General features: G+C 37.3%; 1 protein-coding gene across 3 annotated transcripts in view; it reads left to right on the top strand.

The window, feature by feature from the left end:
• Positions 1-9,867, top strand: part of TAF2 (TATA-box binding protein associated factor 2) — a 100,421-nt gene extending 90,554 nt beyond the window's left edge. For 2 of the 3 annotated variants that reach the window (XM_077847072.1, XM_077847068.1), the window contains one exon: positions 4,942-5,860. In XM_077847072.1, coding sequence (XP_077703198.1) covers positions 4,942-4,993 — 52 coding nt within the window. In that variant the 3' untranslated portion in view covers positions 4,994-5,860. Of the gene's footprint in view, positions 1-4,941; positions 5,861-8,536 lie in introns of those variants that run through there. The other variant, XM_077847069.1, reaches the window with a different exon arrangement.
• The last annotated feature ends 6,883 nt before the right edge of the window (positions 9,868-16,750 follow it).

Below are 16,750 nucleotides of genomic sequence, written 5' to 3'. Positions count from 1 at the left end.
CCCAAACTTAATTGGCTCTGGAACTCCTGTCACTTCCATGAAAAACTAAGAAACACCTACTATCATTTCGGAAAATTCTATTCCATATATGTGATTTTTAATGTTACCTTGATGTTTATATGATTTGGACTATTTTATTACTGAAATAGAGGTTTCTCAACCAATTATTCTAGAGAATTTATTAATAATCCCTTAATGATCAGACCTTAAGAATACACTTACCACTTAAAACAAAATATAGTGGGGATCCCTGGGTGGCGCAGCGGTTTGGCGCCTGCCTTTGGCCCAGGGCGCGATCCTGGAGACCCGGGATCGAATCCCACGTCAGGCTCCCGGTGCATGGAGCCTGCTTCTCCCTCTGCCTGTGTCTCTGCCTCTCTCTCTCTCTCTCTGTGAGACTCTCATAATAAATAAATAAAAAAAAAAATTTAAAAAAAAAAAAAAAAAAAACAAAAAACAAAATATAGTTAGTTATTGAGAACCTCCCCTGTTCATCATGGAGTATTGTGACTTTTTAAAAAATATTTTATTTAGAGATAAAGAACAAGCAGGGGAAGAGCAGAGGGAGACCAGGAGAAGGACAGTCTCTAGCAGACTCCCTGCTGAGCACAGATCCTTACCTGGGTCTTGATCCCAGGACCCTGAGATCATGACCTAAGCAGAAAACCAAGAGTTGGATGCTTAACCAACTGAGGGACCCACACAGCCCTGGGGTATTGTGACTTGGAGTAAAGTTTCCTGGCAAACAATGATCCTTAAAAAATATATGTATTTTAACTCTAATTATTTACATGACTTAAACATAGTAATTGAATGCTGATATACCCAGCACTGTTTTTTGTTTTAATTTTGCTAGAATAAACATTTCTCTTGGGTTGCCCAATAATCTCAAACTCACTCTATTATTTTTTTTAAAAGTGCATATATCTAATATGTGTATATTTATGAGTATATATTAATACATAACATACTTTGGTCGTGGGTGGTGGTTTTTATATTTTTGCTGACAATCTTTGTCTTTTCTGTGGTATATATAATGTCATTCACATTTAAAGTGATTATATAGTTGTTGGATTAATAGCTACCATATTCATCATAAAAGTATAAAGGAAGGATAAAGATGAAATTAATTTTTTGTAATTGTCCTGAAATGTGTGATACCTTCATACTATTTAGTATTTTAAAACCCAATATAAACTTTGTTCAAGGTTTGTTAGTAACAAGCATTTTGTCAACTTGTATTTCAAATTAATAATTTCTTTTTTTCTTCCTGATCTGATTGGGGCTAATAAAAATGTCCTATGTATTGTGCAATATTCTAAGTACTTTTTATGCATTATCTAACTTAATCTTAACGACTATATGACAGAGGCAGTATGATTATGATGAAGAAATTGAAGCATGGAAAAGTTAAGGTAAAGGTCACACAGCTTGTAAGTGGCAGCATTTGTATTCAAACCTAAGAACTTGGCTCTATTTGTTACTTCTTAGACTTGCACTGTCCAATATAATAGCTACTAACCACACGTGGCTGTTTAAATTTAAATAATAAAAATTTACTTTCTCAGTGTCACAAGCTGCACTTCAAAAGTTTAATAACTTTATTTGGGTGGTGACTACTGCGTTGGACAGCACCATTCTAGAATGTTTTCATCATCAGTCCCGTCGGACAGCACCGACTTAGGCAACTGGTCGTCATGTTTCTATCTTGCAGTGTGGCTTTGGTATAGCTCATGCTGTGAAACAAGCATTGGCTTAGCTCTTTTTCAGCTCTTTGCATATGCTTGCATGATTGATGTTGTCTTCAGTCCAATGTGTTTTGTAGAAATCTTTGAAAGCCCATTGTCTACTTTGTGGTGTTTGGTTTAGTTAAAACCAGGTAATATAACCCATAGGTCCATTTAACTGGACACATATAAGTTGCAATATGTCAAGATAGAGGAATGAGTGAGGATACCACTGCCCCCAATCCCTTGATGCTATGAAATACCTCACAATATTGTCTGACACAGGATTCAGGAGGCGATCTCAATGTTCATTAATATGTAGATAGATAAATGTAAGAAGAGGCTCTAATGGTCTTTTTTTCTATCTCTTGTATGCTCTTTGGAGTACACAAGCACTCTACTTGGAAAATCCCTGTTCTAGATCTTTGGCCTTATCAATTTTAAGCTCTTTATCCCTTTTCTTCAGTGCCTTGCTCTTTTATCATTGTTCCTCTGTCTTCCTTTTTTGCAAAGGAATAAGCAGACTTAGACTTGAGACTGGCAAGACTGTTGCTCAGCAGGGGAACTAAAATCTTAACGGGACACAGATGTTTTCTATGTGGAATACAGGGCCAGAAAGAGACAATACATGAAAGCAGGAAAATAAGAGTTCTTCTGAATAGCTTTCTTTCAGTCTCTGAAGAAAAGTCTTGGTTGCTTCTTTGACAAGATAAAAATCCTTAATGCTTTTTGCAAACACATTTTCTGCTTTTAGTGCCATGTTTTCTGTTTGATTTACTATTGCACGAGAATTTTTACTTCCATGCAATCGTAAAGAGTAACCTGATACTTTTTTGTCTACATGTGTGTGGGACAACAAAATAGGGATAAGTCAAATTTTACTTGCAAATACTTTTCATAAAGTTGTATACGTAATGTTTTAAAGTGAAAGGTGGCAGGAAAAGAGTAGACTTCATTACTTCTCAAGATTACACTGTGCTTCTCAATAGGAGCACAATGGGGTGGTTGGGGTATTTTGTGTAGGACTGTCCCACGTAACGTATTACTAGACGTTTGACACTGGTCCCAGCACACTAACCAGGCCCCGTCATTGGAACAATCAAATTCCTGGCTATGTTCAGTGCCCCCCTAGGAGTGGGTACTATACGGCTTGAGAATCCTCGGGCTGACTGTTCACTCCAGACTCTCATTACTACCTCTCAGTGTATAAGAGAGAAGATTATTAAAAATCTCTAATTAAAATTAGATGAAAATTCCCATTCAAGACAAAACAAAGCCTTATTGTTTCTAATCACAGCTCCTACTCATTAAGCCTGACACTGTGCTACGTACCAAATGTGCATTTTCTTGTTTCATACTCATTGTACCCTGTGAAATGAGTGTCTGTATCTTTTTTTTTAACAGATGAGGAAACTATTACATGCTTTGTATGATTAAAATTTATCATCCACTATTTTGTAAGTACATTCTATGTGATAGGCACCGAGATAAATTCATGAACAAGACAGACACAATTTTTGCTCTCAGTGAGCTTGCATTTAGTTTATGCAGCTAAGTGGAAGTCAAAATTTTAACCCAGACTTGTCATTTCTAGAACCGCCTCTTATTTCTACCAACACTTCTACCCAAATTATCTTCTTAAAGAATTTAGTCAGCCAAGCCAATCATAATTGATAAGCTATAAATATATTTAGCAGACATCCAGCACCTATGCAATAAACTTTATGGTCTTTCTCCTTCTAGGAGTTGCTGGAGTCCATGTGGAGAGCCCTCTCTAGAGTAGTACAGTGTGCAGCCTACATGGCTGTAGAAAGCAAGGGCCCAAGTATTCCTGCCTAGAATACTTTTCCCTTTTCTACAGAATTTTTCCTGCCTACGGAAGTTGTATCTTACACTGAGAGTCCACTAAAATACTTCCTTGGATATTTGGATTTTTCAGTTTCTAGTCATACAACCTCTATCTCTTTCTCCCTCCCTTCCTCCTTCTCTTTCACTCATGAATACAATATTTTTGAATGCCTGTTATTTTCTCATGTTCTAGGACTATGATAATATAGTCAACAAGACAGAGTACCTGTCCTCAAAGATCACACCATTCAGATTTACTTCTTTCATTCCTTTCTCATTGCATGAGCACCTCATGGAGTGCTCATATAGTTTTTTTAGGTTCATTTGTATCCTTCAGTGCTTTTACTATGATGGTATTTGGAACATTGACCAGGATAACGCTGATGAGTATTCACATAAGTGACATCCTTAATTTGATTGGTGTTATAGTTACAAGTTTGCATGCCAGGGTATAGATTGATGTGCAGCAGAGTTTTATACAAAGGAGAATTGCATAAAGTATGTTATTTCATTCCTACTTTCAAGCATTGAGAAGTAAGCACTAAAGGACTTTCTTTTCAACAGGGATATTTAGATGCCTATACCAGATAGTCTGTAACATGCACATGTTAGATATTAAAAATATAGTAGGAAAGAGAAAAAAACTCAGCAACTTGGGTGGGTTGAAAAATTTCAGAACTTTATTATTTCTTAAGATAAACTTTTACCCCAAAAACATGTTACTTGGGTGTGTGAAGTCCTTCCCATTTGATTATGACTCACTGAGGGCGGAGGTCACATCATTATCCTGTTTATGATGCTTATTGTCCCTTAACTAACTAATGCCACTTTAAGTCACTCTTGGCACTAACCATGGGTTGTTTCTATTGAATTAAATATGAAAGCAGAAGGTGTTTTTATCAGCCAGAGAGTCAGTAATACTGTGGAGAGATCATGGTTCTGGAAAACAGGAAACCAGTTTTATGTCCCAATTTCTTAATCAGTATCTCTTGTGGTGGCCTCAAATAAATCACCCAACCTCACTGGGATCAATTTCCTTGAAAAATGAGAAGACTGGATAAGACTGTCTCAAAGTTTCCTGCCTGCTGCCAATCTCCTGTGATCATTCAGTTACCATTATACAGTAAATACCTAGAGAAGGTCACCTGTGTAAGAAAATCTAGGTTATAAAGTCCTTATTTCAGTTTTTAAATATGGGTAGCCGTGATTGGTTTTATTTGAATTTTCTAGAGAGAACTTATATTTCAGCTTTAGAATATCTGCCAATGCTCAGCCTATGCATGAGACGTTATGTAGTTAGGTATGTGAACATAAAAATTTTCAGTTGATAGTAAATCGTTTTCTCTTTTCTTATCTCTTTGGACAGACCCAACTTTTCGCTGAGACCAGCTCACAGTGATGTTCATCAGCTGCTATGACTGGCTTTTAGAACTTTCACAGACTCAACAAAAATCAAGCTCACACCAAGTCAGTAGATAGTGTTGGATGTATGTCCCCTGCCTTCAAGGTGTCTAGGTTCTAGTAATAGAGTTAAAATGAATATCTAAGGTACTTGAACCTGTAGCCTAAACAAACTGTTGAGATACTTTAAGACAGTCCTTGAGGCTCATGGGGGAAGCTTTGCCAAATTTCTCTGCTCTAATTATAGATGAACATTGTAAAAATTTCCTAGTAAGGATTTTTAATTACTTGTATCCTGAAACTCCTGGTCCCAGCCTGTAATCCTACACCCAAGAGCCCTCTTGTCCTTGAAACCCAGTGTCCAGAAAGTCCCTTGGAGAAAACAATGCCAGGACAGACTCTGTGACCTAAATGTTCATTTGTGCATATTGAACAAGAAAAATTAGGAAGAAGCAGTAAGACTTTAGTAAAACTCATTCCATGTCAAGTACTGCCTTTTACTCTGATAATGAGTATGTCCATCCTAATAGCTTGGTGTTTAAAACATCCTTTTATGAAATGATGATGGCAGTGGTAAATGGTTTGTTGTGAGGGTGGTTGGTTGTTGCTATGATTGTCAGTTTCATATTCCTACTTGGCCAGGTCAAAGTTGATTGTCCTTGAATTCCTCAAGAATAACAAGCATTACCATCGATACTTTGTGGACATAGATTGTGTCTTCATGAAACTTATCATTTGCTCTTTCACCCTATGGGAAGAAGTCAAGTCAGCAATACTCTGCTCATTTTATGGTTAAGCAAACAGACTTGGAACCATGTGTTCTAAATTTTCTATTAATGTAATACAGGCTTTTCCTGGCATTGATTAAAAATCTGCTCTCCAGACACCTCTGTACACAGTAATTATATGTGCAGGGTTATTATATATGAGGTCACCAGACCTCACGTTTTCCTTACACCTTGCAAATATGGAACCAAGTTCTTTCATGCAGTAGGGGAGGCATCATCTTCAATATCCTGGTTTTAATTAGTGATGGTAAGTTTTTATAACTGAAAAATAGAGATGTCTATTTTCCTGGCTAAAACTTCTAACATCTTTTGAATATCTTGCTTTGGGGGGACACTTTACACATCAGGTTTTGATTCTCAGGCAGTTGTTTTCCATTCTGAGAGGAGCCAACTATTATCCTAAAAGGTCAGTATTTGGCTTCCATGCTTAATCAAACAATCGAACTTCATGGCAATTTTTCTATTACATACAAGAGCTTTTTGTTAAATGCAGATGTCTTTCTGCTGCATCTTAGGTAGTTGACTGGTGATTCAGAAGACTTAATACCAGAACTGGCTACTTAACTTCTTTTTCCACTAATTACTGCAGGGGCTCTCCCTGAGGGATACCTTAGCATATCTATGGAGGAAAAAAACCCAGGAATCTTAAGTAGAGCATGAAAAGTTGTTCAGTAGGAAAAGAACCCTTTAAATGCCTCTACCTAGTTGCCTTAATGACTTTTTAAAATATTAAAGTATAAAGTAAATTTTTTAAAAAAGTAATCAGTGTTCTATTAGTTTCAGGCATAAAATATAATGATGCAACAATTCTATACATTTCTCAGTGCTCGTAGGCTTTGGAGTCCACAAGGCTGCCTTTAAATCTTGTCTCTCTTGTTAGAAACTATGATTTGAAGTAAGCTGTTTATAACCTCTTCCTTGGCAAATAAAATAGCTAACATCTATTGGCCCTGGATGAGGACCCCAGATTATGTTAAGTTTGTAGCATAAATTCTCTCAATTCTCCCACCCATGAAGTAGTGTGGCAGACACTTGTTAGGTGTTCACCCCTCCCTTGCTTGTAGAACCCGATTTTGTGCGGGTGAAAATGTATCTTCTACATATTTGCTTTTCAAGCTTCACTTAGAGCTCGAGTGCCCATTTATTTATGACAGAGTTCTGGCCATGGAGACATAAGCAGAAATCTGCTGGTTCTGCCTTAGTTTTACTGATCAAAAAGGACACTTGTGGCTGACCCTCTCTTTTCTCTTTCTGCCCTAAATACTGACATGATGTCTCGAATTGCAGCAGCTACCTTGTGTCCCTGAAGAAAAGGCTGAAAGCATCCCAGGTGCCAGCCCTGACCTTGTGGAAATGCTGAACTAACTTAGGCTGTCTCCATTTTTCAGGTTTTCAGTTATGTAGAAGAATAAACCCTGGTTTGTGTAAGCCACTATTATCAGATATTTCTTTACTTGAATACATTCCTACCTGCTACAGGAAGTAGTATTATCTTCAATCTCCAGATAAGGAAACTAAGGTCCAAAGATGTTAAATAATACATAAGATTTACAAAGTTAGTCTCTGATGGAACTGGAATTCAGACCCCACAAGGCTGACTTACAGCCTGAGCTCTTAACTACTTGTGGGTTTTGGAGGAAGGACATGAAATTACTTACATAAAGCATTTTAGCTTAACATGGTGCCTGGCTTGTAGTACATGCTCATTAAAATCTTAAGACCTTTCCCACAATCACAGCTATTGCTTAACAGCATGACTCCTGGGTTTAGATTCTCATGAAGTTATTTTCCATTCTGAGAGGATTCAACTTTTATCCTAAAAAGTAGGTGTTTAGTTTCCATGCTTAATTGAATAGTCCAGATTCATGGCTATAATAGGTGCTCAGAGAGTTTGTTGAGTAAGTGAATGAATAATTCCCTTAGAGAAATTTTCCTAAACACCACTCTTAGAGGAGGTTACTATATGCCTCTTCGGAAATGGAATGAAAAAAATTTTAAAGTATTATTATAGTACAAAGTTTCAGTAAAGTTCTAGAAACTAGCCTGCCTTGATGCAGATCTAGTCTCACCACTGATTGATAAATTGTGATATCAGGCAAGTAACTTAACCTCTCTGTGCCTTAGTTGCTTCATCTGTAAGATTGGGATAGTGATAATCCAAACTGCCTCATAGTAATGTTGTTAGAATTAATTGAAATGATACATTTAAAACAGTTTTTAAAGAGTTTGGTGTATGCACTCAACAAATGTTAGCTTTTACAACAATAACATTTTTTATTAATTCACACGTGCCCTACTAGAAGTGGTCCCAGTTAGTGAAGCCATGTTGAAAACAAGATTGTTATGGAGTAGATGCAGCAATTCAGATGTGTATTCATAGTGACTTACCCACATTAAAATACAGTAGGGTCAGAATAAAAGTGAGGGTCTCAGCTTTGTAGTTAGTACCTACATGCTTGATTTCCATTATAAAGTATAACTACACTTTAGTTTTGGTGTTTGCCTTTTATAACTATAAAGAAAAAACATTGGTACATAACATTATAAAATGTTGTTCCCACTTGTTTCCTTTTTCCTGCAACTGTTTTCAGATTTGCATGTAAGGTAGTTTTTTTTTTTTTGAGAGGAGTCAAGTTGACTTGATCAAGAGAAAATAACATCTCTCTACCTTATGAGCAATTATTATTACAACTTAAAAATCAAAGTCAACAATGAAAACACAACAAAAACTAGCATTATAATGTTACCTTATGGAATTCTATTTTTTTAAAGGAGCTATAACTTTTGGAAAGATGTGAAGAGTTTGGCAGACGTATTCTCCAATGAAACAACCACAACTGGTAGAAGTGATTTTAAAAAACAACACAACTATTTAAAGTCCTGAAAATTGTCCTAAGGGTATACAGCAAATGGAGAAATATTTATTCACTAAAATATACTAAATATGTAAGTAATTGAGAATCAATGGCACTTGAATTATCACCCTTTCCCTCCCTATCTCTCCTTGCTAGCTGAGCTTGAGAGAAGCTCCACTCTAGGCAGGTGTGGCCAAAAAGACGGAGCTGCCATTCCCCTAAGTTCCCAATCAAAGGATACAGTATTTTACCAGGAGTGACAGGCCAACATTTCTAATCATGTACAACTTCAAGTTACAGAGGCTAAGTTCTTGATGAGTGCATCCTCATGGATCCAGCCTCCATTCATAGGATGGAGGTTTTACTCTAAGCGTGGTAGTCTGAAGATAATGGGTCCCTGATTATCCTCACCACTGAAGATTCCATGCCAGGAGAGGCAAACTGAGAAGAACAGGGGCTACTACATCTCCCTAGGTCTTTGCTCAGGAAACAGAGGTATCACTTCAAGATAAACAGGCCCCTGTTACTGTCCAGCACCTGGATCAGTGGCTCATAGATTTTGCCCAGCAGGGTGTGATGCAGCCAATAAGAACAGAGAGCTCTGAAGCTCACCCCCAAAGGAACTGACTTTATTTGAAATAGAGTGAGAGGAAGTTCAAGCCTAAAGGCATTCTCTAGAACAATGGAGATTTGGTAGAAAGAAATTAAGAGGGGCTGGTAGTTCTAAGGATCAAGCTAAACCATAGGCCAACTAGTTTACTAGAAATAATCAGGAAGACACATAGCTTCTAAAAGCCCCCCGCCTCATGTGAGAAAAAGGTTTCAAAGACTGGGAGCAAAGTATCCCTGCCTACATTTAATTAGATCAAACCAAGGAGCAATTTATGTCCCAGGACTTTGTCAAAAAGAAGAGAAGAATCCCATGCAATTAATAGAGTTTAACAGCTGAGTGTGATATAAAAGAGACAGAGAAGTCAGAAAATTAGAAGGTCAAAAAAAATCCCTGTTAAAACCACTGTCATTCCAGGATGACTGGGTGTATACTGAGGCTTCACACTGTCAGAAGCGGGAGAAAGGAATTAGATTTCCTTTAAAATAGAATATCCAAATGACTAAACAAATAAATAGGTGTGCATGCTCACGCAAAGGCCCAAAAAGGGAGAAGAGAAATCATTACCCAGATTTGCTGCTGTATATTACCTAAAATATCCCATTAAAGGGAAAAAAAAAAAAAAACATGGAAAGAAACAGGGAAGTGTAACTCATACATAGAAATAAAGTAGGCAACAAACTATAAGAAGGGCTAGTTGTCAAATTTAGTGGACAAAGACTTCAAAACAGCTGTTATAAATATGTTCAAAGAAATAAACCATACTTAAGGAAGTAAAGAAAGCCATGATGACAATATCTCAGCAAAGAATAACAGTAAAGAGAAATTGTTTTTAAAATAACCAAATAGAAACTTTGGGGTGGAGAAGTATAACTGAAATGAAAAATTCACAAGAGGAACCAACAAATTTGGAAGAATCAGTGAAGTGGAATTTAGATTAATAGAGACTTTGCAAATCAAAGGACAGAAAACAAACAGAATGAAAAAAAATGAACAGAACCTAGAAGAAATGTGGAATACTGTTATGCATACCAATATACATGTAATGGGAGTACTAGAAGAAAAAAGAGAGGCAGAAGGGAGTAGAAAGTAATGTGCTCCCCTCCAAAAAAAAGTTGAAAACATCCCAAATTTGATGAAAATAGATCTACACATCTCAGAAACTCAATGAATTGCAAGCAGGATAAACACAAAAAGATCTACTAAGAGACACATCACAGTAAAATGACAAAAGAGGCAGAGAAAATTTTGAAAGCAGCAAATATAAGTGAATATATGGGTTCATCATATATAAGTGAATCCTGCTAAGACCAATATCTGACTTCCCAAAAACCATGGAGGAAAGAAGGCAGTGGAATGAGATATTTGGAGTGTTAAAAGGAAAAAACTGGCAACCAAGAATCTTATGTCCTACAAAGCTATCTTTCATAAATGAAGGCCAAATACATATATTTCCAGATAAAAACTGAATTTGTTGCCCATAGATCCACCTTACTTTAGGCTGAACGTATGTGACTGCAGATGGTAATATGAACCCTTGGGGAAAAACAGTTGAGTACTGGAAATGGTAATTACCCAACTATAAAAGGCAATATAAATATATTATTTCTCTTCCTTTCTGCTCCCTCATTTAAAAATCAATGGTATAAGACAGTATGTATATGATTACACTATTGAGCCTAAAACATACAGAAATGTGATATATCTTCTGTACTAGCACTGTGGAATTGGGTGGGAGCAAAGCTGTATTGAAATTGCATTGGATGATAAGGAAATGATACTAGATGATAAAAGGAGGTGGGGAGTGGGAGAGGGGATAATGGATGTTAAGGATTTGAGGAAATGCAAAATAGTCCCTTACAGTACCTGCAAATGCTTGCACTCACAGTGCTTTAAATTTCATGTTTTCCTCTTTGTAAACTGGAAAAATTCATAGTTGATTTAATATCTACTTGTGTCCCAAAAGACACACTTATTTTTTGACACTGAAATGCAGCCAGTTGGAATAATTGGTTGCCTTGGCTCTGTGATTGCATCAGACCTTGCTTTTCACGTCAGGGAGAGAAACTACTGGAAGTTTATTGACCCAAACCATTTTTATGCAAAAGTGAATCAGAACTTTTTAAAAAAAATCCTTTAATGCATTATGAATTTCACAATTTTAAATCAAGCTTTATCTGTCAAAGTATATTCCTATGATTTTTTTTTTTTTTTTAATTTTTTTTTTTTATTTATTTATGATAGTTACAGAGAGAGAGAGAGAGGCAGAGACACAGGCAGAGGGAGAAGCAGTCTCCATGCACCGGGAGCCCGATGTGGGATTCCATCCCGGGTCTCCAGGATCGCGCCCTGGGCCAAAGGCAGGCGCCAAACCGCTGCGCCACCCAGGGATCCCATATTCCTATGATTTGATCCTTGTTGAGATTTCTTTAAAATTAAAGGCATTGGTTTGCTATTTGGAGGGTGGTTTTTGCTTAGAAACATTTCAGTAATTCCATTTTTGAGAATTTTATTCTAAGTCAGCTGAGCAGTGATTGTGATATAATTTATTACTTTAGTTTTGTAGTTTCCACTTTCGAGGTGACTTGATTTATTGGATTGATATATTTCAAAGGAAATGGAAGAGTAATTTAGACCCTCTGCCACAAGATCGTGATAATAAGCTGTGGGTACATATTTGAAGCATTAGGTTTGATATAAGCGTTACTATATGCCCAATACCGAGGTAAGTTCTAGGAATATGAAGATATGAAGGTGAATAAGGTAGGATAGGCCCTTGTCATCAAGGAAATGATCATCTCAAGGGACAGTTTGTGCTGGAAACAAGCAATTTCAATGTAGTGTGGTATTGTGATGGATGGAAGCCCAGGTGCTCTGTGACGAAGAACTGAGGATCAAGCAGGCAGAGGTGGGCAGGGAGAATGGAAAGGAAAGCTCAGTCAGGGGGAGTTTTCAAAGGAGGCTACCCAGACCTTAAAAATGTGTGTTTGAGGCAGAAACATACACACTTTCTTTCCTTTTCACATCAGAAACTAATCATTATTAAATAGTAAATAACATTTTAGAATAATTTTTAAAGAAACCATGCCAGTGTACACATTGTAGTCAGAAATCTCAAAAGAAAGGGATAGATATCCAACAAAACCCAACTTAAGCAAAAGAGGGAGCTCAGACATCAGGCAGGCTTCAGGCATACTTGGATCCAAGAACTCAAATGATGCCATCTCTCTACACTATGGATCTGTTGGCTTTTATGTGTTGGCTTCATTTCCTCTTATTGCAGATAAGAATTTCTATATAGCTGAGGTGAAATGGATGTCAGTAGTCCAGATTCACTAATTCCCCAGTTTAGGAATGTCACGGCAAAAAAGCTTTTCTCTTCCACCATTTACATATACATCTTAAAGAAAGTTCTATCTGGCCATGCTTGCCCTTCCCAAACCTTGCTTGGGTCATGGGCTCATCTCTGGACCAATCAGTGAGCTGAAGACAGACTGTGATGACTCATCCAGCCTGAGTTACATTGCCACATCTGGTAGAAGAAGTACTATATAAACCTTATTACCAGGATCACAAGAAATGGCATAGGGTGAGGGAGTTTCTTAACAAAAAAGGAGTTCCTTTACCAGAAGAAAAGGGAAGGCTAAAACAATAACTACTTGTAGCAGAGACTGCTAATGGTCCCTCAATATCTATTCCTCTCTTTCTCTTTAAGGAACCACCCCCAATATTATCTATGTATGTGTCCACCTAGAATAAAGGCAAATTTCTCAGACTCACTTGCAAACCAGGTATGGCCATTTGATGAAATCTGGCAAATGAATGTACACAGGATTGTTGTATAACAGCTTCTGGAAATCTTTCTTTAAAAATAGTCATTATGCACCCTTTGCTTCACTTTTTCTTGTTAGTCTTTTCCTTCCTTTCTTTTGGAATTAAGATAATAATGGCTCTCTACCTGCCAAATTGGACCAAGCAGAAAGGTCCATGCCATAGAGAATCTGAGGACTTTGCAAAGCAGAGTTGTCATACTTTCCCTGAACTGCCTAGTTTAGTTGGGGAAGGAGAAATAAAAGAACAGGTATATAATTTATAAATGGTAATACATGCTAAGAAAACATGAAGAAGCATGGTTAAAGAGTTAGAAGTGATGTAGGAGTGCTAATATTATTTTACATAGGGTGGTATAGATGATATTTACTCTCTCTGATAAAATAATATTTGAGTAGTGACCCAAATGAGTGGAAGATGTGATGGTTCATTTTATGTGGCAACTGCATTGGGCCAGATGCCCAGATACTTGGTTAAGCATTATGTCAGGGTGTGTTCATGGGGTGTTTCTGGATGAGATTTACATTTGACTCAATAGACTGAGTAAAGCAGATTGTCTTCCCTAATATGGGTGGGCCTCATCCAATCAGTTGAAGACTTGAACAGAATAAAAGGCTGCCTGGCTATCTTCTAGCTGGGACATCAGTTTTCTCTTGTCTCCAGTCTCAGATTGGAACATACACCATTATCTCTCCTGGGTCTCCAGCTTGCTGACTGCAAATCTTGAATTTGGAATTCATGTAAGCCAATTCATTCGAGTAAATGTCTTTTGATCACAGGAGGGAACAGTGGGAAGTTCAGTGAGTTTAGAGCAGTGATTCTCAAATGTTTTGGTCTCAAGACCCTATTGTATTCCTAAAAGTTTTTGAAGATCCTCTAGAACTTTGGTTACATGGATTATACCTATATTTGATATATGAGAAGTTAATACAGGAAACTTAAAAATATTTATTGATTCAGTTAAAATTATAATAATAAACATGTCAAATGCTAATTTAAATAATATTTTTATGAAGAATAACTATTTTCCAAGACAAAAAATAATAAGGATAACATTGTTTTGCATTTTTGCTAATCTGGCTTGCTAGAGGACAGCTGGATACTCATAGCTGCGTCTACACCCAATCTGTTGTAGTATGTTGTTTTGACTTTAGTGTATGAAGAAAATCTGGCCTCACACAGATACATGGTGGGAAAAATGGAAGTATTTTAATAACCCTTTAGATATTTGTAGTTTTTTTTTTTTTTTTTTTTTGATAGTATAGTTGACCCTTGAACAACATGGATTTGAACTGTGTGGATCAATTTTACATGGATTTTTTTCCCAATAAATACAGTACAGTGCTGTAAATGTATTTTCTCCTCTTTACAATTTTCTTTTCTTTAAACTTTTATGTTTATGATTATGGTTTTTTTTTTTTTTTTTTTTTTTTTTTTTTTTTTTTTTTAGTAATCTCTACTGTCAACATGGGGCTTGAACTCAACCCTGAGATCAAGAGTGACATGCTCTTCTGACTGAGCCAGCCAGGCATCTCTCTCTTTTTTTAAAGTTTTTTTGTTTGTTTGCTTTTAGTTACTCCTTATAATTTCCCATCTCTAATAACATTTTCTTTTCTCTAACTTGCTTTATTGTAAGAATACAGACCATTAATACATAGAACACAGAAAATAAGTGTTAATTATTTATTGGTAAGACTTCTGGCCAACAGTAGTAATTAAATTACTAAATTATTAGTCATTAAATTTGGGGGGAGTCAAAGTTATACACAGGGGTCATTGCCCCTATCATATGCATTGTTCAAAGGTTAACTGCACATCAAAACTCAGTAAGTGGTAGTCTTTTAGAGGATAGTTATAATGTGGAATCAAACTATATCAGGAGGATTTGTTCTGTGTACCCCTATGCCAAAATAGGCATGAAAACAACATCTTAGTATTAGAATAAAAATAATTTTGACCTCCAGACCCCTGAAAGGGTGTCAGGAACTACACTTTGAGAACCATTGCTCTAAGAGCAGAGTAAGTGAGGCAAAATGGGTAAAGATACCATCAGGAGTACATGTAGAAACTTGTAGCTTGTGATGAGTACTTGGAAGTTTGGTCTCAGTAAAAGGTGAAGTCACTGTAGAGTGCTGAGTGGTGGAGTGAATTGGTCTGACATTTAGAAGACCCCTGCTCTATGTATATGGAGAATAGACTGTGCGGGACCAGGGTGAACAGAGAGGCTGGCTAATGGACACAGGTGCAGTAGGTCCAGGGGAGATAATGACAGCTTGGAGTGTACAGGTGGTCAGGCTCACCACAGAAACATTTGTGGAATGTTGGGAATGGAAACCTATCTTTGCCGGAGATCATTTTGCCACTCCGTTAGAGATGATTAGATGAATTTGAGCTAAAGCCTCTATTTTTCTTTGTGTCTGATTATCTACAAACACTCTTGATATCTCAGGGGATTAAATTAAGAGCATAAAAGAACCTTGGAGAACATTTTCATCAATAATTTTTAAATTATTCTCTAAGGAGCCATAGGCTCTCTAAGAAAAGTAGTATACCAGTGATTATAGGAATTAAAGGAAACCAATAGCATGTGCTTTAGGATCCTCTTCTCTACTTGGGTCTGAGCCATTCCACTTTTATCTGTTGTATTAATGGAGTCTTTAAAAGCTTTCATTCAAAGAAAGTGTTCTGTGGCTTAATAACAATTTATGAATAAATCTTGGCACTCTTTGCTGAGTGAAGGTGCAACCTCAGAGCCCTCAACACAGTATTGTGTTCTAGTAGCAGATGTTCTAGTGGCAGATCAGAACTGGCGATTCCGATGAGTACTATTTGCCATTCCATATCTCATCACACAGCCATCAGCTAGTTTCAGTGTCTCTCCGGCTTCACTAGTTTCTGCATCACTCCCAACCCACTTTCAAGGCTGTCTACGGTCAGCCACATAGAGTAGTCAAGCCAAGGAAACTTTTCCAGACTGCTTAGGGGTTGAAAACTCAAATGCCTTCAGCAGACAAAGTGGGTAGCAGGCTAAGAGTAGGGCCGAATGTGGGAAGACAGAAATGCAGATGTTCTGACTGAAGGCATTCAGATACAAAATTTAGAAAAATTCTGGCAAACAATGACAAAGCAAAGAAACAAATAACCTCCCACAATGCCTTATGGACTCTGTTTTGGCCCTCTAAAATATCGAATGGTTTAACTTGCCCATTTTTTCCGTGAGGCTCGCTCATAGAGGGGCTGTGACTTGGGAGGTCATACAGGTTGGGGATTTAGAGCTTGGGTTTTAGAGTCAGGTTCACCTACCTTGTACCGTGGAACCACCGTTTGTTAAAGACATGATCTTGGAAATGACAACTTTTGTAAGCCCACATTCCCTCAACTACAGCACCCCTACCCCAAGAAGCCCTTGGCCCCAGGGCCCTGACACATTAAGTGCTCAGTAAACGTAGCTGTTCCTGTTGCAGCAGATAGGTTCCCACACAGCTAACTGGGTTCAAAGCTAGGAGGTTCCCCATGGTCCTGAGATTTGATGTTTAGGAAAATGGCCACAGACTTCTGGTGCACCTTTGCGGACACTGCTTCTATGACATCGAAAAGAAGAGGATTGGAAAAAGAGGGAGACCTGGATGAGGAGATGAATCAAGGGATAGTCTGTGGCAGGACATGAGCTTCCCGTAAGCCTAATGTTGT

This window comes from Canis aureus, chromosome 14, assembly GCF_053574225.1.
Source record: "Canis aureus isolate CA01 chromosome 14, VMU_Caureus_v.1.0, whole genome shotgun sequence".
Classification (NCBI taxonomy): Eukaryota; Metazoa; Chordata; class Mammalia; order Carnivora; family Canidae; genus Canis; species Canis aureus.
Note: the sequence above shows the minus strand (reverse complement) of the source record. Positions and strands in the feature narration are given on the sequence as shown.